Source organism: Lactuca virosa, chromosome 4 (assembly GCF_052849685.1).
Source record: "Lactuca virosa cultivar CGN04683 chromosome 4, Lactuca_virosa_CGN04683_v6, whole genome shotgun sequence".
Taxonomy (NCBI): Eukaryota; Viridiplantae; Streptophyta; class Magnoliopsida; order Asterales; family Asteraceae; genus Lactuca; species Lactuca virosa.
In genome coordinates, this window is record NC_136429.1 from 453,407,806 (window position 1) to 453,430,742 (window position 22,937).

A 22,937-nucleotide genomic window follows, 5' to 3' on the forward strand; every position below is an offset into this window, starting at 1 on the left:
CGGATATTTTTACGAAGGCTTTATCGGCTTCTCGGTTTCGGTTCTTATGTGACAAACTCTCAATGCTTATTGTTGCGGCATTGTGAGTTTGAGGGGGGATGTTAGTCTATATTATTAGCCTGCTTGTTTATGGGCCCTTTTTGTCTTTAGCCCATTAGGGTTTCTGTCTAGTTAGTATTTATATCCGCTTTATTCCTTGTAGTCTTTATGCTTTTCTCTGAGAACCCTTGTAATTTCTCTTTGATATAATCATATGACAATGTTATCACATAGAACGACATCATTAGTTGGTTACGCTCCAAAACTATTAAAATAACTAAATGAAAACATGTCAAACTATGACATAAACCCTATAAATCAAATGGTAAGAAGAAGAAGATACACATACATACCTTCAAGTAAATATCAATGGCTCTATAAATTGCATCATTTGATACCTTAGCTTGTTCTGGAATATGTTCAGCAAAATTCATAAATTTTGATAGTAATAAATTCCTATCCGAAGCTATTTCAGCAAGATAACTTTCCATTAACTTTCCAACTTTTTCCATGTCATTTTCTTGATTATTTTTGGTTTCTAATTCGTATTCAAGGTAATTTATCATGACTCTTTGGATCGTATCAACATCAAACATTGTGTCACCATCAAAATGAAAAGATGGAATTAGTATGTCATCCAAGACTGCCTGCCCGAGTTGTAAGCCCATTCGTTTTTCTAAGTCTAGCTTACATGCCATTGTTGTTTCAAGATATATGGCTGCCCGAAGTAACATTGAAAGAAAGCTGACCGACATTGTGTTTCTTTCTCTTGGTAGGAGGCTTACTATTGTTTCTAGAACTATCCTCTTTTCGTGTTCTTGTTTCGAGTCAATTTTTTTCTTGTTCTTTCCATGTATCTCCTGTTTGATGTTAAATTGAACATATGAGTAAATGGAAAATTATTTGATTCCTATAGAAGTTCTACTGAAAAATTCCCATTCAAGAATGAAGTGATTCATCTCACCTAAAAATGATGTCATTTAGTAACAAGTAATGAGCCAATGTGTTAAATGCAAGAAAAAACAAAGTACTTTTATTTAATTGTTCAATATAACATCCTACTTCATTTCTTCTATGGTATTATAGTTTTCTTATTAAGTTATTATACTTTGAAAAATCTATCAATTATAGCACTGAAAATTGCTTTCTATTTGGATGACAGTTGTATGATTGGGTAGATTTTTCAAAGTATTATTATATATGTAATAGAAAAAACATGAAAGTTGGATGCTATGATGAAAATATGTTAATGTTTCTTGCACTTTACCCTTCTTTCAATACACCTAAAACAAAAAGAAATCTTACCAAACCTTGAAGACACTTCTCCACATAAAGCATTAGAATCGGACCAAGTTCATTTTGTTTAAATCCCCTTGAAATCATTGCAAGAAGAACCCTTTGAAATATATCGATTCTAAGAACAATTAAATCTTCAACCCACCAATCAACTATACCTTTCAGATGTGATGAAGAAGAAACCAAATCATCCGCGCTTCTAGAAGAACAAAACTCGTTTTCTTTGGTCACGATATATGCAATAGTATCAATACACCGAGTAATCAACTTTACTTTTTCAGCCATCGGTAACAAATTTACTGATGATTGCAAAATGATGACAGCACCAGCTAATGTTTTAAGTGCTACTTCATCTAAATAGGCTTCAGATCTTGTTACAAGGTTTCCAATTGCATAATCTTCTGTCATTTCAAGAAACTCTGAAACACATCTCACAATGGAAATGTTTTCTGTTGATAATTCAAAGTTTATTCCATAACAAAACTTTGCTGCGAGTTCAAATCCTTCAGGGCCTCCGGGGACATCATGGATTTCAATCACTAAAGGATCAGAATCTGTGGGATTTGATACTATTTTTCTTATGTAACCACACTTTGACACCAAAGGAAACTGCATAAAATTACAGAAATAAGATGGATAATAACAAGAGGATACATACAACCATAAATCATACCTTATGTAATGAAAAAGAAGCACCTCCAATGTGAACTGTAACATCACTTGGGATTTCATGGAAGAAAATCCTGTTAACATTGAAAAAAAAATGTCTCTTTAAATATTCAAAGTTACAAGTACGTATGGAATAAAAATTGAGACTAAAGCAAACCAATCACTAGTTTTCTTCATGGAAGTGGCCATATGTTGCTGACTCTAGTGCCTTGGCAGGCATTTTAAGGGCTCTGAACATCTACTGTATCAATAATTGAGTAATCATTACAAGAATCCTGTGCTGTATTTCACCACATACTCCTTAAGATAAAAAAAACTTTACGAAAGTACACACATTTCACTTGGTTTTAGGAAGTGAGGAATGAGTTGTTTCTTTTATTCTCCACCATTGTTATCTATCTAGCGTTATATGTACCATATCAAACTATCAACATATTTAAAGAAATGCCCACGATGGGTATTAGCATTTGGCCAAGAAGGAGGAACACCAGGGAGAAAACAGTAAGATTTTTAATGTTGGTATTAAACGAGGGTAATTACAAGAAATAGGTGGGATTTACGACTGTGTAGTGGTGACTGAGAATAGGATTTTGGAGTATTTGGATCTTTAACTGTGTAACTGATCTCGCGCAGCAGTGATTCTTGACCAAAAGCCATTAATACATCCAAACAAAAAAGGGGAGTTCAAATCTACCCCATCAGCAAAAGGACCGACGCCAAATCTGGGTGGGAACCCTACAACCTCATTCCATATCTTCTTTTTCACTGTAACAAATAATGACATACAACTAGATTTTTTATAAACTTGGCCCGAAATCGTTTGGTTTGATATGATTGATTTTTGGATTGTTAAAAAAAAAAATGTGCGATTATTTTGTATTAAGAAAATTAACATCTGAGCTATTCACTATATTAACAATATTTGCAAAATTTTCAACATCAAATGATAGTGCATAATAAGGTTAAGTAACATATGTGGACATTTAGCATTATGATCATTCAGATTAATATCATAGCCTTATAAGAATGGGTAACTTCTGGCTGTTTCAAGTGGCGACCCTCTTACTAATCTAATGTATCTAATACAAAAACATCAAACGCAAGGCATGATTAAGTTAGACAATGTAATTTGTTTAAAATCTATACAAATATCGGATCCAGTGGTGAATCATGGTGTCGTCGAAAAACATTAGTTATCAGATTCAGTTGTGATCAATTATACAATCTGTGGTGGGTTTTATAATAAGAAAATTTACAGAATTAACTTCATATTTAAGCTATTATATAATTTTAAGTTTCATGTTATTTAATGTAAGCTACAAATATGAGTATATAAACATAATGTATAATATACATGAACTATTAATAAAATAATAGTTAAATATTCCTCAAAAATGATAGCATAATTACATTGGGAATATGGAAGAGGTGATTGTACCTTTTGTTGTGTAATGAAAATTTGTTTGGTTGTGTGCAGCTTAAATTGGCATTATTTTGATGATATGGCATGTGTCTTATTAGTGTACGACAAGATCTTCATCTATCAGTTGCATGGAGTCGTCAAAACGATTATAAACCGGAATTGCTCTCATGGGGAGGCGAAAGGTGCTAGAGGTTTTATCGGAAAAGTTAGTGTTGGGAGGGCTATAGTAGAGAAGGAAAGAGAGGTTAATCTGACATGTTAAGTCAATTAGGTGATAGGTTTGTGTGAACACGGTCAGATTATATTGAGCTACGAAATAGATCTAACACATAAATACACATACAAATGAGATTAAAATCAAGAAATTACTAAACATATAAAAATAAACATTATATAAACAACCATTGAAAAACTTTGTACATTACAGAAGGCAAACACAGATATCAAAGAATACAATCTATGTACCATATTTCTTGAAATATACTCAAACATCATCAACCCAATCATCATGGCCAATGTTGTATATATGTAATAGCCGAGTTCCAATTGTGTTTTTATTCCATGATTGGTGGTTTTAAAGTCCAAGGAAATGTAGAAGTAATGAGCGAAGCGAGATACACAAAAGGGAATTAATCGTAAAAATTTGTCTGAGGTGCGGAGAGTCGCCGTAAATTGGGCTTCGGCCTTGGGATTTCGGCCTATTAAAGAGCACTAATATTTAGGGTTTCGTCATTTTCAACTTCAAACACCCCTAGAACGTTGAGCTCATCCTCTCTTATAAACTCATTTCGGTGCTCATTTGTGCTCTTATGGTAATCATAAGTGATGGGAGCATGCAAGCTTGGGCAAGGAAACATTGATCTTATAGAAGTCATCCTTCTCTATACCTTTGGACCTTGTTAAGCTCTAAATGTTCAAGCTTTATTTTGTTTCCTTCATAGATCTAGAAGTTCGTTGGGTTTTTCGTCCTTTTTAGTTTTGGTTCCTTTGAAGTTTGTTTCTTGGAGTTTGAGGAACTCCAGAGCTTGTGGATGAGATTTGGAATTAGATTTTGTCTTTGGATGGAGTAAAGAGTGCATGCAAGAGCTCTATTTGCTCCTTGCATTAAGATAAGTACATTTTGGCCACTTTTGTGAATTACGGTTTTAGATCTTGTTTGTTTGGGCCATGCGAATGGATAAAGCTGAATTTATCCATTAAGACATCAGGAACTTTCAGATTTAAGAATTGGGGTTTCTAACTTAATCGATTAATTTGTTTAATAAGTTGTTTTGGACTTAGACGCGGGGCGCCTCTGAGTTTTTCAAGATTTCGAAGTTCCCTATAGTGAGCAATAGGCACCTCTGATGGGGAGCGAAGTTCCCTTGACCATTTTCATTGACTTTTTGACTTTTGAACAAGTTTGACTTTGGGGTTTTGGGTTTTAGATTGAGGTTTACGTTTGTTTGGTGTTTAAAAGGTTCATGAGCATGCTTTGTGTGAGTATCCATGCGTGCAATAGTGATTTTTTAGTTTCTGATCCAGTGAGACTTCTCACTATATTACTTATGTCATGATTGGATCCTCTTTATATGGGATTCATGTGTAATACTATGAAATGTTTGTATAATTATCAAAACTAGTAGGGGTTTGCTTGTTTGCATGTATGTTTTCATGCTTCGTTGGGCGGATGGTGAGACCGGTGTTGCAGTACTATGAGCCAAATAGGTGGTTAGGGTGATAGCGACATCGTTGTTAAGGCACCTTAAGCAAAATAGGTTGTTGATTTGATAACAAGACCAATGTTGTTGCACCATGAGTCAAATAGGTCGTTGGGTTGATGGTGAGACTGGTGTTGCAGCATTATTAGCCAAACTCGCCGGTTATGGTTATGAATAGTTATTATTGTGATGTTTATGATATGTTGGGATACTCATTAAGATTTGTGTTTATAGTTATGTACTAATATTTTTTAGCTTGTTCGAAGAAAGGGTGTGATTTGATTGTATATTCGCATCAAATATATATTGTTATTCAATTTTCACAAGTTTAAGTAATTGAACTTTGTTTAACCGTTACGTTTTGAAACAAACGAATGATGTGATATGTTTTCAGAAACGGATTTAGATTATTTAATGTGATTTAAAACAAAAAACTTGGTTTGAAATATGGGACGTTACAAGTTGGTATTAAAGCCTTAGTTTAAGGGATTCGGACTCACACACAAGTCAAAGTAAGGACTAATGTGACAATCGACAAAATTATGTCATCACTAACCATCGTTAGGGAGAGTAGGAAAATAAACGAAATATCTTAATATTGTAATATTTAATTTATGAGATAATAAAAATCAAATATGTTGTAACATTTATGATTAAATCGACTGTAATAAGCGTCCGAAAAAATTATACCGTCTTTTAAAATGGTTAACGTATTTAGAAAGTACTCGTTCACGTGATCTCAAGGATATAAGATTCGTAAAAATATGACTCCAAATGAAAGAGTTATGGATTTAGTAAAAGTAAAAATCAATCGTGTATTTAAAATTAATTACGTCAAAACGGGATTTAGAGATTGGTTGAGTTTTGACTAAAAGTGCAAAAAAGAGATTCATAATACTCATTGAGATATAAACTTTAGGACAAAGAATGCCGAAAACGAGATCCGTATGAGAGAGAGATGATTTTTGTAAAATCATTTGTTATTACTCCCATTAGGCATAAAAATGAAAGTCAAAACTACCTAAAACAATATAAAAGAGAGTTGTAGTACCCATTGAGAGCATCACATAAATATAAAGAGGGCTTAGATCGGAGCTTGCACGAAAGAATTATGATTTTTACCAAAACATTTTGTGCACGCGTGGTGCGCACCTGGCACCGGATTCAAGAAGATTACGAATGACGTCGCTAAGTGGGAGGTGATACATGGCAACCTCTAGATGGAGCCATGATGATCACGCACGACGCTGCCGGATCTTTGTGTCATGCGCTCCCCAAATCCATGCCTATAAATAATAGGCAGTGCATAACCATTTCTTCACAACTTTCTCTGCATCTCTCTCTCTCTCTCTCTCTCTCTATATCTATCTATCTATCTATCTATCTATCTATCTATCTATCTATCTATCTATCTATCTATCTCTCACACCCACACAAACACCCACACACACACACAAAGATCTCGAAGTGGTTGCTACCTTAGGCGATCCTCGGAGCCCCGAGCATGTATTCAACCCTACATCAGCGGTCTCATGCGTCAAGGGCGAGTTCACGGCCCCAGTTAACTATTTCAACGATTTTACGGGGGAAGCCGTCGGGGGGGGGGGGAGGGGTGGGGGCGATACATGCTTATCAATCTGATATATATATATATATATATATATATATATATATATATATATATATATATATATATATATATATATATCACTAGTTATATAAAAGCATGAAGCTTTAGGATAATATACTCATAGATACTCCATCAAGTTATAAGTTATGATATTATACCTAAAAGTTACAATTCCCGACATTCTAGGAAAAATTTTACCTAGAGGTTATAATGGTGACTTCCCTACGATAACATAGTACCTAGAAGTAGTGTGGGTCAGTTATTAGGATATGCATTGTAAATTATATTGTGATAATTATAGGAATTATTAAGTTAGAGACTTAAAGAAAAGATAAAATACCTAAGGTTAATGTGTTAGTGAATTGTTATTATTCATCCTTAGCCTATTTAAATATGGTTGTTATTATTCATCGTTAGCCTAATTATATTGAGTCACCCCCTCACGCCAATTGTCTAGCATTCTCTGAAATTTATATGTGAGATTACCTGGTCCAAATAAAAAATCGATAGAAAGGCTGGGGTGGTTATTTTTCATTACTCATCTTTACCTAACCCTGTCCGTGTAAGCATGCTTGTTGTATGCATCAAGTCTCATATTCTGCTGAAACATTGAGCAAAACCCAATGGCGTATTCTGATTGCATAGTCATCAGCATAAGAGTTACTTGTCTGGTTCTTTAATGACAAAGGCTTTTTCATGTTCCTGACGTCCTTGTCTGAGGTATGACATGGTACCATTATGAGTTAACGGTGAATCTTTGATTCTAGAATGCAACTTACTCTATGATACGAAAGTTTTAACCACTTCTTGTCGATGAGTTAAACGATTAATGATTCACGCTGATTTCACCTCATTGTGACTAAAACAACCCAATATCTCCTTTATATCCTTAATAAAACTGTTGGGTCTAAAATTATGGTTTATACTTTGTTTTTCTAGCAATTGTATTTTTTAGTCTAGGACCGTAAACATCCTTGGTGTTTGCGGTTAGATGTGTTCTCGGGTATGTTCTCGGCCAGGTTGTGTTTACGGCCCATGTTCCCCAAGTATATATATAGGTGTTAGGGGTGAGGAGTGGTTAATGAGTTTACGTCTGAGAGAGAGAGGAGCTTAAGTGTGTGTAAGTTGTGTGTGAATCTAGTATTTGGATCTACATTCTAGTAAAATCATACAAGATTCATCATCATCTTCTTCTTCTTCTCTTCTATTTTGATCTGGCATCATACGTTTGATTGGGATTTCGCACCATCAAACGGATCTGATTGATACACAAGCAGATTTGGGACTTACAATTGGTATCAGAGCTTCGTTTGTATCAATCAAATTTTCTAGATATGGAGCATATTTGATCTTATTTTTGAAATATTTTTGCGTATTTGGATAGATCTTGGTAAAAAAAGGGGGGTTTGTTCTTTGCATTTTTCCTAAAAACGAGTTTTGGAGCAAAAAGGGGCAAAAATCGCTATTTTTTCGTATCTGAAGCTGGTTTACGGTCCGGAAGAAGGGTTCACGGCCATTGAAGGGTTTACGGTCGTAAACCCATTTACGGCCCAGCTCAGCATCTGATTCGCAGCAACTTTTATTTAAAAAAATCGATTTTGGAGGTGCGGGGATCGAACCCGGTTCTACTGCTCTTCAACTCAGCGCCTTACGAGTTGAACAAACAAGCCACACGTAAATCAGTTTCCGTTTTTAAATCTTAAGGCTTCACTTCTTCCTTCTTATTCAACAATCTCGATTCAACGTTAATTAAAAAGGGGGGGGGGGATTTTTGGGGCTGCCGAGTTTCGAACCCTGGTCCCTGCATCACCACTCTGGCGCCTTACCATCTCATCTAGCAAGCTTCTTGTTCCAAGCCTTCACGATTTTATTCAAAAGGAGTTGTTATCTCGCTTCCTAATTTCGCATTTTTAACACTTTTAACCCAAAAATCAATTTCCTTTTTTTTTTTAATTCCATTTTCTTCAAAAAAAAAAAATTTAGTTTTTAATTTTGGACTTTCTAAATTGACCTTTGACCTCAAAATTTGACTTTGACCTTTCAAGTTTGACCTTTGACTTTAAACTTTGACTTTCTCGTTTAACTTTCAAATTTTCAAATTTAGTTTTTCGGTTTGACTTTTAAGTTTGACTTTGCAAGTTTGACTTTTAAGGTTGACTTTTAAGGTTTTTAGTCAAAGGGCATAATTTTTTTTAAAACAATGAATTCCTAAAACATTCCGGTCAATGAAGTTTCATGCTCTCAAAGTTGCATTAAAACTGTTAAAAATTTACATGAACACATCGATTTATTAAAAAGAGAAAATGAGGAACTTAAATATGAGGGGTACCAACTTAGGAAAGGCCTGAAACCATTAAAAGAAGAATTAGAGGCCAAGACTAATGACTTTAAGAAATTACAGTCAGAGTACAGTGACAAATGCGTTCATTATAGATATCTTAAGAAAGATTTTGATGATGTGACTGTCGAACTTGATGCATTAAAAGAAAAATATAAAGATGTTGAATTCAACTTTAAGAAATTTGATGTGTCAAGTGAGGTAGTTGCATCGATGATTGAAAAACAATTAACATTCAAAGATAATCAAACTAAGGGGTTAGGGTATCACAATGTACCACCTCCCTTTAATGACAACTATAACCCACCCCTTGAGACCAACGAGGAAGAGACACCTGCTCAGTTTGGCCCACTCCCTGAACCAGCTCCAGCTTCAGTTAAGAATGAACAATCAGGGCCAACTGAGGGTGTTGAGGTGAAGTATACTGATGTTTCTACTTTCTGTGCAAGTAAAGTAGCAGAAGATGAGAACAAGGAGAACACTATTGAACAAACCAATGTCTCCTTGAACTCTGAATCTGTTGCTTCGAACTCAGTTGCTACTAATCAACCTGTTGTTGGTAAATACATGCCACCAATTCAAGCTAAACAGAGTGCATGTTGCAAGTGTGCATGTGGGAACAACCAGAAACAAGGCAAGGGTACGCCACTAAGGGCAGGAAGAAACAACTTCCCAGTGAAGAAAAAGACATGTTTTCACTGTGGAACACCTGGACACACTGCTAGAAACTGTCAAAATCACGCATACATTCCCTACTACGCACAAGGCTGGCAAAACGCACCTAGAGGGAGATTCTCCAAAGGAAATCATTCGAGATCACAATCGCGAAATGGCGACCGGAATGCCAAGAAGAGCAAGAGTTCTACTCCCAAGGCCAAGAAATCAACTCCCAAGGGCAAGAAGGGAATGTCGGCCCAGAAGTCAAGTTCAAGAGATGCTCCTGTGAAGCCAAGACCGGTTAGGTCAAAGTCATCTCGGCAGTCGACTACAAGTTCAAAATCAAGTGCCGAGGCACCCATCGAATCGAACAAGAAATGGGTTAAACTTGACTATAGATGCGTACAAAAGGTTCAATCTCCCAAATCACCTGATGACTCTAATATTTCTTCATTTTTCTGTTTGTGATAAACAGGATATGTCATGGGAGAGAGTACCGTTCAAGGATGAAAAAGGTCAACCCAGTTTCAAAATGGACTGGGTTCCAAAGACCAACTGATCCCGCTCTGTGTCGGAGCAGCTATGGACGCATATCATTATACTTCGGTTTGTTTGTAGTGGCTGTTCCAGGCACATGATAGGGGACATCTCTCAACTATACAACACTCAGAACTTTGTTCGAGAGTATGTGTCCTTTGCGGGAAAGGAAGAAAGGAAGGGATCACACATGGTGTTAGTTCTTAATGACATGAAGAATTTTTAGATCTTTTCTGAGATTATGCGTGCTGTTCTCAGTCCTTATGGATGCAAATTCAATCGGTGACTTACGGTTTGAGTTTTCTTCTCTATACTCCTGAGTTTATCTTACACTGTTTCGTTTTGAAGACAATTATTTTCTTTCTTATAGTTTTTCTTTTCTGGGTATTGTTTGGGAAGTGATATCAAGAAAGTGATAATGGGCAGTCTAAAAACATGTGTAAGGGACTGAATCTGAATTGTCTAGACTCTGTGTTCAATGTGCTGGTAGGCAAGAAGGATTAGACAGTGTAAATTTAGATAGGATTGTTTGGACTGACCATACGACGCTTGGGTAGATTGAGCAGTGAGATAAACATGGGAACCCACGGGATACACTAAATTAATACACATCTAGAACTGTGGCTTAACTTTTCCTTGATGTACAGACTTATGTCCTTAATTCTTGCTCTGATAGGGCGACTAGGGGGTTCTGATAAAGTAGGTCTGTAGAAATTATTTTCTTGCTCTCTATCTATCAGTCATATGTTGCTTCCTCTGCGTGATTAGAAGAGATCTGACCTGGATTGCAACATATGCAACTCTAATTCTACGCACCTCCTTATCTATGGAATTCTATCTATCTGTTAGCCATATGCTGTCCCCTCTGCGTGATCGGAAGATCCGACCTGGGACACAGCATATGCAACATTCTACTTCTCAATCTTTCTATCTCTGTTAGTCATATGTTGTCCCCTCTGCGTGATTGAAAGAGATCTGACCTGGGACACAACATATACATCTATCTCTAAATCTGACTTCCTCCTTAATAATTGTTTACTCACCTAAAGTAAGGAGTCCTTAGGAACTTCTTGATAACAGGGTATATCGGGAAGTGGGGAACACGTTCTAGTGCACCTAAAATCGAACCATTTAGAGGTTGTCTGTAGATCTCTCTGCTTAATTTAAGTGGACAACAATACTCGTAGTCGTCGTCAGTTAAATGATATATTTAAAAAAATTTGTCGATATCCTTCGTGTTTAAATGGACCACAATACCGACAATTGACCAGATCTATTCATAAAGGTGAAGTTACTGATAAACAAAGTTAAGGCTGTCTCACAACTTTGATCCCAAATATTTTTTTGTTTTTGTTAAATTTGTTCATAGTCTTCATCTATGCACAAATTTAGGGGGAGAATTAAAATTTTAAAAATCAAACAAAAATTAAAAAAAAATTCAAAAATCAAACAAAAATCAGAAAATTAAAAATCCAAAAAATAGTGTTATTTCCGTTTTATTTCTTGTTCAGAAAAAATAAAAAATATCCAAAAGCATTTTTGTTTCTGTGTTTATTTTTCTGATTTCTTTGTTGCTAAGTTTTCTTTTAGTTTTGTTTTGTCTTGAAAAGTGAATTCAGATATAGATGAGACTCATGGAGACTGTATCGAGAATTTCTGAGCCAAGGCTTCGTCCGTGATCATCGAAGAATTCTCATTCGAAGGAGCAAGAAATGAAGATTATTCTTTAAACATTCAATCCTTCAACCCCAGAAGCAAGGTGAAGTTTCACTTGAAGATCATGTGACAGATTGCATTGAAGCCTCCTTAATCAATTTGCTGTTATCTATGTACCTGCTGAAGTGATCCAAAAGATTCATTCTCTCTGATATTCTCTCTGAAGATTCTCAAGCTGAAAGCGCTATCTTTCAAGAATCAGTACAAAAAGCATCCTCACTCAATGTGCATTCAATGTCAAATTTTAAAGAGAAGCCCAACGGTTCAAGATGAAGTCATTTATTGAAGATTCATATGTTCATCTTGAAATCGTGAAGATATCGAAGAGTAAAGCTGAAGCCAAGCTCCACATGAAGATTAACAAGAAAAGCCAACTACACTTTTAGGGGGAGTTGTTGGGTCTAAAATTATGTTTTATACTTTGCTTTTCTAGGAAATTGTATTTTTTAGTCTAGGACCATAAACATCCTTGGTGTTTGCGGTTAGATGTGTTCTTGGGTATGTTCTCGGCCAGGTTGTGTTTACGGCCGTGAACTGGTTCACGGCCGTGAACCCATTTACGGCCCATGTTCCCCAAGTATATATATAGGCGTTAGGGGTGAGGATTGGTTAATGAGTTTATGTTTGAGAGAGAGAGGAGCTTAAGTGTGTGTAAGTTGTGTGTGAATCTAGTATTTGGATCTACATTCTAATCAAATCATACAACATTCATCATCATCATCTTCTTCTTCTCTTCTATTTTGATCTGGCATCATCCGTTTGATTGGGATTCCGCACCATCAAACGGATCTGATTGATACACAAGCAGATTTTGGACTTACAAAAACTTAACGATTCACTATGATATACCACACATTGATGAAAGTTTGAAACTTCATGTCGATGGTTAGTCTATGTACCATAGGCTATCACACGCACCCATCCATTCTTGCCCTTATATTCTTCGTTAAATCTTTATTATTCAGCATAATGTACCATATGCTGATAAGACCTTGAAAAATCTGTTTCGATGGGTATATCATTGTTCGTGATATATTACACGCACCTATCCACTCTTGCCACTTTTCTTATAATAAAAGTGATCTATGAATCAACACATAAAACCACACACTGATGAGATCTCGCAATACTATGTTATTGATTGGTAGTTCAAACCCATACTATCAGGAGACATCACTAGCCTATACTAGACTACAAAGTTGCACCACTGATACTATCCTCCAGTTTTCATTCTCATGCTAATGTCAAAAAGGGGGAAAATAATATTGCCAAATCTGAAGAAATTATTGGATGTTTAGCCAAGAAAAATCTAAGGGGGAGTTAAGCTGATATTAACATTCTCAGCTCATCATCTCTTCGTCCGTCAGCTGCGATTAATAAATACTGTCTCAACTGCTTGAAAATCAAAAACGGGAAGTCACTCTTATTCTCATGTGGAGCATTCGTTAAAGCTGAAGAATTAAACATTCATTCTTATTCTCAAGGGGAGAACGAGCTAAAGAATTCATTGAAGATTAGTTTTCACATCATCAGCTATGGGGAGATTTTAAGGTCACACCTTATGATCTGATAAGTCAAACACTCCACACACTGTCTGTCAGCGTCAGCGTCAGCGTCTACAACATCAGTGTATCAAGCTTATCAGCGTCAACGCATAACATAGTTATTCTAATGGAATCTTTTTTATATTAGGTAATGATATAGATAAGTATAGAATAGATCACATATCTCGTATCTTTGTGATAAGATCGGTTCTTAGTATAGATTAGACACAATCCCTTGATTGAAGGGATATACTTGTATAGATTAGACACATTAGGATAAACCCTAATGTTGTGAATAAGGCTGTGTTTCTTAATCCTCTTTATGACAACCCGTCTTCTTGCTGAAGATAAAACCCTTTCTTGGTGAAAGAACAATTTGGAGAACTCTTTGTGTTATTTACTTTCTGTTCTTTATTTTTTTTTTAAATTAGTTTATGTTTTTTCTTAATACTTGAAGTGTATCCAAAATCAACTGTCTGCAACAAGATCCCTCCGTTTTATAAACATAAATTCTCTACTTGGAAATCAAAGGCCATGGAAGCTCTCAAGTTCATGGACTTTGATATGGTCGATGTCATCAATAAAGGTCATATCGATGCTATACATAAATCATACAATGATGGTGCATCTATGTCACAACTGCAGTTACCGCTGCTTGAAACATAGTATCGTCAAACTATGGAGGTGGCGGCGGAGGAGGTGGAGGTGGTATTGGTGCTGCATTAACATTGAAACGTCTTGGATTTTTTCTTGGAGGCATCTTTTGCTTTAAGATTCAAAAGATAAAAAGATAGTAAGACATCAATAGTGATTATAAATCAGATGTCTATGAACTGATTACACTAGTTTAGCATGAATTCTGAAAGGAGTTTACATAGAAGTCTACCACAAGGAATAACTTGCAAAGTGATAACATGAAATTGGATAGTGATTTTTCAATGGAAATAAGATGCCTGTCAATTTTCATTGGTATATTAGATACATAGAGTTCGGAAAATTTGACCTTGAAATAGGTCTACAACATACCAATTTAACGGAAAATTTTGATAGCATACCGATCTATCGAAAGTGAAATTTCGAGGTCTTACTATGTACATGAAAACATCACTAGTGTATATACATAGACTTAAACTATATTCAAAAGAGTGAGTAGAGTATGCTCTACTCGCGAGGAGTGTTGTTTGGTTTGCTACTAGTTTTAGCCTTGGATTTAGCCAACTGGCGTTCTGTTGTAAACATACGCCTTTCTAGTGTCGCTTGACGTTCTCGAAGTTCTCCAATTTCAGTTCGATTTGCAGCCAGTTCCCTTCGCAAGGCTTCGGTATGATTCCTGGTTGGTCCATGGTTTTCAATTAGGTGGTGAAGACGAATTGTGTTGACTCTAGTAGTAGCATCAACCTGCATAACTCGGTCGATGGCAGTTCTTCCTTGTTCATCGTTATGCGCAACTTGACGAACTAACACATGGAGGGCTCTGTCCGATGAGCCTCCTTCGTTAAGATTGAAGAAGCTTCGGTCTCTGTTGTAAGGATGGTCCTAAACCTGCTCATAACTCCACATATCTAAGTTCACTGCCCACTATGGTGTAGAACCGTGGAAGTTCTGATGGGGATTGAGATTTTGGGCAATTTGAGGTGGATTATAGACTTCTAGTTATGAGTCAGAATCTTCTAGAAAATCTTCTTCAATCCAACTACCGTCTCCTTGATTAGGAAAGAACGGCATACCAATCTGTCACACCCCCAAACCGGAGCGATGGAAACGTCCGGGGGTGGATAACTTCATGTTAAGTATCACAACACATGCATCATAGTAATCAAAGTACAAAAACCATTGAATTAATAATGTATAAGTTTTACATAAGTGTTCAAGTCATTGTGTATATGACATCAAAAGTTATGTATAGCAAAATATAGAAGACATGACTCTATACTGCTCCGTCTTCTCAAAAATCTAGGGGATGTACCTGTCTAATAGTTCCCTGACAATACAAGTGTTTTGAAAAGAGAGTATCAACATTTAAGTTGGTGAGTGCATAAGTATTTATGTTTAGAATTTTGATGTTTGTTTCTTGAAATAGTAATCATGTTTATTCTTCCAGAAAATCCAATATTTTCTAATATAACTGAAAAGTAGTTTTAATACCATAAAATCGTTCTGTATAAGTGTTGTTGTACTATAAAGTAATGTAACATAGTTTTAATTCACAATAAAACTATAAAATAAGGTTTTCTGTATTGTTTATGTTTTCCAAGTTCAGTAATTGTACTTTTTGAAAATCCAGTAAAAGTGAGTATGTCTGGCTCTACCAGTTGTAACTGTAAATTGTAATGTAATACTGTAAATCGTATTATTGTATAACCAATACTTTGTATCCGTACGCTTTGGTTTAATTAATTATACACTAATCGTATTTGTTCATATCTTTTTGGTGAGTTATTATAACCATACTATGACTAAATGGCCTGGTATGACGCTTTGTAGGCGTCAGAATTGTTAACGACATTTGTCACTCATAGGCATATCAAACCAACTGTAGCCAACAATCTGAGTGCAGGATTGTCAATCCTATATAGATATATACACATTTGTCTCCCTCTCTATCGAGGAGATTCTGGTTTTAATATCAGGACTTTAACTGTATTGCCTAAATGAATAAGCAACTGAACATTGTCTCACAAATAGCATATTGACGATTACATATATAACAAATGATGAAAAGTCATTTGAAACAAATGATGAATTGATAATATGATCTTTCTCTAGTATTCTTGAATGTAAAGTATTTTTACAAGAGTAATCTGTTAAACTTTGTATAACTGGTTCGTGAAAATAGTTTGAGAGTTCCATAAATTATACCTATTATAATTTATATTTGTTTTCTGTTTGATATGTAATATTCATGAAAGTATCCCCTTTGCTCGACATGTTACAAAGGGAATATGAATCTGATTGACTAATTTTTATATTCATATATATATATATATATATATATATATATATATATATATACATATACATATGATTTTGACAAAATATTAGATTAAAAGTGTTTATAAAACATTGAAAATCGTTTTAGAAATATTTAGAAATCATTTATTTGTAAACACAATATTCTTGTGTTAGACTTGTATTCCCCCCTAAAACAGTGAAAAATAGTAAAAACGCAGGGGGTATGAACTCACCTTATATGTGTGTTCTTGGGTGATAACGATGTGGTAGTGTCAATTTCCGGGTTAGAACATGTGTAAACTCTAGTTTGTAAAAGAATACTTACTATTAGTGAAGAACTTATGGATGTATATACGAAGTGCTCTTGAGACTTTGAAGCTTAACTGGGTATGTGTTTGATAATTGAGAGCATATGAAGTGAATTATGTTTACTCTAAGTGTTTAAATGAATTCCATTTGTTCCATAAATATGAAGGAACTCATAAGGCGGTGTAAGCTTAGGAAAGTGTGTCTAAGAGATTATGATTGAGGTTTTCGGCCATTTAAGGCCTTATCTTGGTGAATTCGGTCCTTCATGACCGAATTCCTCTTGTGTTCGGTCCTAAAGTGGGACAAAATGAAGAGAATTCAGTTTCTTGTTCAAGGAAAAAGTAGAATTCGGTTTCTTGGTCAAATGTAAAGGAGAATTCGGTTTTAGCTTTCATTCTTTAAGGGAATTCGATTCTTACTTTCATTCTTTAAGGGAATTCATTAATTTTTTTTTTGCTTTGATATTTGATTCCAAAAACCCATTTCCAAATATATATATTAATATATTTTATAATTACCCTTAAATGTTAAGTTTATATATGTTTTCAAAGGCTTGGGATTTCGTGATTTACACTAAGTATTAGGTTCTAGAGTGAAGGGTTTCAATCCTTATTGTAAACTAGGGTAAACTTTGATTTGAACCAGTATGAATTTCATTCACTTTTATTGAATCGAAAGAACTGTTTGTTATAATCTGGTAGTAAGATGAAAAGGAAATATGTTCCATCATATAACAAGGAAGAGAAAAGGATGTTGAATCTCGATGTAAAGGCGAGAACTGCTATTGGAAACTCACTCCCTTTTTTTGTCTATCGTTTGGTCCAAAACTGCTCAACTGCTTAAGATATGATGATCACTTTATCATCTGCTTTTGAAAAGGAAAACTCCTTAGACGATGAAGGTAAGTGTCTTATGGCTAAGATTGTTGAATCTCAGCTGACGTTTCACATGACAGCGTTGGAACCCTTGACACTGATCTTCCTCACACTGATAAGGACTTCAAGTCAGAATGGGACAATACCTCAGCATACCAAGTAAAGAATCTTGTTAATTCCTCCTCTGTTGAAAATATTAAAAAAATGACACAATAGATCAACTACGTTTTGATTTATTGGTCTCAAATAAAGAAAAAATTGCTCTTAGTAATGAGTTAAAGAAACTTAAAGAAAAACTCTCTTTTCTCGAAAAATCTCTTTCTGTGTTAAAAAGGGAAAACACATGTATATCTCTAAACAATAATTTTCTTCACACTATAAAAGAAAATGTTGTTGATTATGCTAAAAGCATTCAACTTATTTTGAAAAACTGGGCCTCTTCTCACTTCAATGTCAAAAGAATTATAAATGTTCAGATCCCAGATCAATGTGAGAAAATTCTTGGAGGTGATATAGAAGATGCAGTTTCCTTAACGAAATTTGTTGAAACTAAACAACCCTTCTTTAAATTTGATATTTAAAAGGAGATTTTAAGAGTATAATTGTGAGTTCTTATTTTATAAATCAAACTTTAATTGATACTCACTGCTCTACTAATTCTAATGGCATTACTAAATGTGTTTCTAAATTATCTGCTCTTGATCCTTATCACCAACCTTCTTATCGTGAGTATGTTATTCCCTCCATTAAAATTATTCTAAAGTTTTGTATATGTAATGGTGAAGTTCATTATGTAAACGAAATGCTTAGCATGTTTCCTCGGTGCTCAGTTAGCAATTCTGAACCTGAAGATCAATAAAAGTCTTCTACCGCATATGACTCTTCAATGTATCATGAGCCTCATGACAAGGTAGTATATAAGCATATCATCGATGACACTCCTTGTTCCAGAAATAAAACAAGAAATCTTAAATCAAATAATCAAAGTTCTTTGGATTCTTCTGTTGAAAAGAAATCAAAATCTAAAACTAAAGGAAGGAATTCAGGAATCAAAGTTTGTTATCAATGTGGTGATGCTTCTCACAAAGTCAACGAGTGTACCTTTAAAAAAAATTTCGTTTCTGCTGACAACATCATGACTCACAACGATAAGTGGATCAAAAAGAAAAACTCATTGAAATGTCTCCATGATGATTGTTATAATATATTTTCTTGAGTGACCCATTGCAAGTGGGTTAGTGTATATTGTATGTATATTTTTCTTTCTTTTGTATCAGGGCTTATTGTATATTTTAGTTTCAGGGTAAAGAGCATGTTTGGTATTTAGACAACGCATGCTCAAGACATATGACAGGAGTCAAGTATCTCCTGGAAGGTTTCATAAAGAAGGATGGTCTGACTGTTACATGTAGAGATAATGGTAAGGGAGCTATAAAGGGATTTGGATCCATCAAGTGCAACTGCATTGTTTTCACGAATGTCTCTTATGTGAAAGGTCTCCAGCATAATCTCATTTCTATCAGCCAACTATCTGACGATGGATATGAAGTTCTCTTTAACAAGAGAGTAGGAAAGGATGTTGATCAAAAGAGTTCACTATTCTTACTGAAAATCGACAAAACGACATGTATGGTCTAGATATGTTTTCTGGTGACAAATCTCTTCTTCATTGCTTCTTCTCTGGTGCTCAGTCTCATCTAAATTGTCTATGGCACAAGAGGCTATCATATCTGAACTTCAAGAGCATTTTGAAAATTGCAGGGAATCAGCTTATAAGAAGAATTCCTAAAATTCAGTTTGTCAAGGACAAGTTGTGCTCAGCATGTGAAAAAGGGAAGGAAACCAAGTCCTCCTTCAAGCCATAGTCCTGCTCTTCTATTGTCAAACCTCTTCATCTTCTTCACATGGATATTTTTGGACCAGTTTCGGTTAAGTCAAGAGGTGGAAAGAAGTGCACTCTCATCATTGTGGATGAATTTTCAAGGTTTACATGGGTAGACTTTTTAAGAAAGAAGAGTCATGTCGTTGATGAAATCATTGTCCGGATTAAGCAGTGGGAAGTTCTCTATTGTGATAACCGTCAAAATTCGATTCGGTTCTAGATTTGACTAGACTTAGTTGCACATATAGGCACTACACATAATAAACTTAGTAACTAGAAGCTAAGTTATAACCTACTATAAACTTGGAAACAATTAGAATCAATGGATAGTTACTTAGATTTCACATTGATATGTGAATTCTACATCTACTGAGCTGTAGTGACTATCCATATTTGGGTCACTCTTTGACTCGAACAATATTTCATGAATCATATACACACATCATGCACTTGACCTAGAAGTAGAAGTTAGGTCAAAGTCTCATAGAAACATAAGTCAAAGTTGAAGAGTAGGACTAGTATACTTGATTCCTCAATTTTGCTTGAATCTCGAAACCACTACATAGAATGCCAATAAACCGATAAAATAAGTTACAAACATTATTTATAACTATAAAAGAGTTATAATACCATAAAATAAATTGAAGTCTCAAAGATACAATTCACTTTGGTGTCCAAAGATTTATTAAACTCCAAAAACCCAAAAAAACCCTAAAACCTAAATTTTATAAAGTTTAACATCAAGAATTATATAAAATTTTTTATGAAACTTATAAAATTATCTTAAAATAATCAAGTTGGGAAATATAATCAAGGAAATTATAGTTTAATGTACCAACATTTATCCTTATTTTATAAGTGGAAAATCAAGGATTTTATAAAACAATGTAAAGCTTAAGCATATTTTATAAAAACTTTAGAAATTTATAAAAATTGGGAGAAATGATTTGAATGGGATTTATGAGAGAGAAATCCTCTCTCCTCCTCCCAAAAATCGGACTCATCCCCCCAATACACCATTTTCCCAAGTCATTAATCAATTTCACTCACCCACTCCATCTCTTTCTCTCTCACACTCCCTCACTTCATTTTCTCTCTATTCTCTCTTCCTCTCTCCTTCAACCACGAAATTCTCCAGAAAATGGGTCATAGAACACACCATGAACTCTAAATCTTAATCATCTTGAGGTGTTCTTAAAGGTAAACCCGAAAATCATTCATTTTCCTTCTCTTTTCCTTCAAGTTTTACTTGTTTTTCATGGACTTTCTCCATCTTCTACTCCATTCTAATGAAAGATCATGAACACATAAACATACACACACACAAACTCACGGTTTTGATGATGATGGTGGTAGGATTTCATCCAAAAACAACATGCATGTTGTAAATGGTGAAATCCAAGGACCTAAACCTAAGTCAAGATCATGAAAATGCACTTTTCTACAAGTTTTGGTGTAAAATGACCACATGCACTCTAAGTTTTCTTTCAAAAACGATTTTTGAACATTTCAAACTCATGAATGGTCTTCAAACAAACATGCATGTGATCATCTTCAAGCTTAGATGCTAGATCATCAAAGTATGTTGTTAAAAGCTTTCAAAGATGTTCATGAAGGATTTATTTCCAAATAAATATCTAAAACTCCTTTTCTAACCAAATCCGATTTTTCCCAGATTCCCATCAACAAAATAAGATGCTCTGTAAATTTCCAGAAGATAATTCATTTATCTCGAATTACTATAATTAATGCAAGAAAATAGGGCAATAAATCATATAAAATATTTTCTGGGGTCTATAAATCCTAGTTAAATTCGTGGATGACCCGTATGATAAATAACGATCCCTCATTAAGTTTCATCGATTTTTGCTACTGTTTAATATGGTTTTGAATTTTCTTTTTGTTTGGCTCTAACAAATAATAAAAGTACTTTAGAAAATCTTAAAATGATATATAACAATTTTCGCAGTTACTACCAGAGATATAAGACGCAGAAAAATATTTTCAGAATTTTTCATAATGCATTCCTATTTTTCCCAGATTTTTGTATTTATAATGGCCTAAAAATAGAAAAAATAGTTCTGCTCACCCAAAATTCATGAAACTTTACCAGAACACTTTGTAGTACATTAGGAGGCTACATAAAAATGTTGATGATTTTTATCTTCTGGATACTATTTTTCTCCTATTTTCTAAGATTAAATACACTTAAATACACAAAATCGGATTTCAGTATATAAAAACTACATTTGGTATTTTTCCCAGATTATTTACTCTGTAAATGAAGTGTACAAAAATTTTGGTAATTTACTTTAACTGTTTAATAATTATTCTCCAATTAATGATTATTTAAGAGAATAAAACAAAGAAAAATAGAAAGACTAATTGAAAAATATATTTTATATTTTTCACAGCTTCTACATGTATAATAAAAGTGTTACAATAATTTTGGGCAATTTTGGAAACTGTTTTCTATTTATTTCAATTTTTATTAGAATAAATGCATAAAAATCATAAAATTGGGTTAAACAGTTTAGAAACCCCTTTTTATATTTTTCCCAGCTTAAGTATGTGTAATGACATTGTTATAAAAAGTTTGGGGTATTTTCATAACTGATTTCTATTTTTCATGAATTTGTATCTATTTAGAGAATTAAATATGTGAAAAATGGTTATACATATTCATAATCCATGAAAATTTATCTAGAAGTCTTTTAGTACATTTAGAACCAAAATCTGAAGTTTGGTAATTTTTATTAACTGTTTAGTATTTTTCCTGATTTTATGGTTATTCAAGAAACTAAAATCGTGAAAAATAGTCAGACAATTCAAAAATTCAAGAAAATTTATCTTAAGGTCTTTGACTTCAATTAAAACTTAAATGCAAAGTTTGGGAAAGTTTAGAACTAATTGATTTAGTTTTGAATATTTAATCATTGGAACACCTGTAAAATGTTAAATATTAACATTTCAATAATGGAAATTTTCCACTTAAATTGTTATATAACAATTGATTCATTGAAATTAAATTTTCACAGAAAAATGTTTGTAACTTGTCAATATTAAATTTTGACACACTATTGGGATAATTCTATTGTAGTAGTAAGTATACTAGTGTTAGATTTCGATTAGAGACTCACTAGCGAATACCATTATTGTAGGAATCAATAGTGGTACGAGTGGAGCGTAGTCAAGGCACCATTTGCATCATCTCAATGCGTATTGTGAGTATTCACGCACTCCCCTATTTTCAGTTTTTATGTTTTGGGGTGGAAAAGCATGTCCTAAACTATTTATATTCGTTGTATTTATTTAACTCGTATAAACTTGGTTGCTATGTTTTGCATATTGTGAGTATTCACGCACTCCC

General features: G+C 34.2%; 1 protein-coding gene across 1 annotated transcript; it reads right to left on the reverse strand.

The window, feature by feature from the left end:
- Positions 1 to 350: 350 nt before the first annotated feature.
- On the reverse strand, positions 351 to 2,241 carry LOC145106752 (BTB/POZ domain-containing protein SR1IP1-like). Its single transcript, XM_079043684.1, has 4 exons — positions 2,162 to 2,241; positions 2,009 to 2,078; positions 1,345 to 1,944; positions 351 to 899 (listed from the first exon to the last, which is right to left on the reverse strand). The coding sequence occupies exons 1-4, from the start codon at positions 2,191 to 2,193 to the stop codon at positions 351 to 353; spliced, it is 1,251 nt and encodes a 416-aa protein (XP_078899810.1). The 5' UTR covers positions 2,194 to 2,241.
- Positions 2,242 to 22,937: the final 20,696 nt, after the last annotated feature.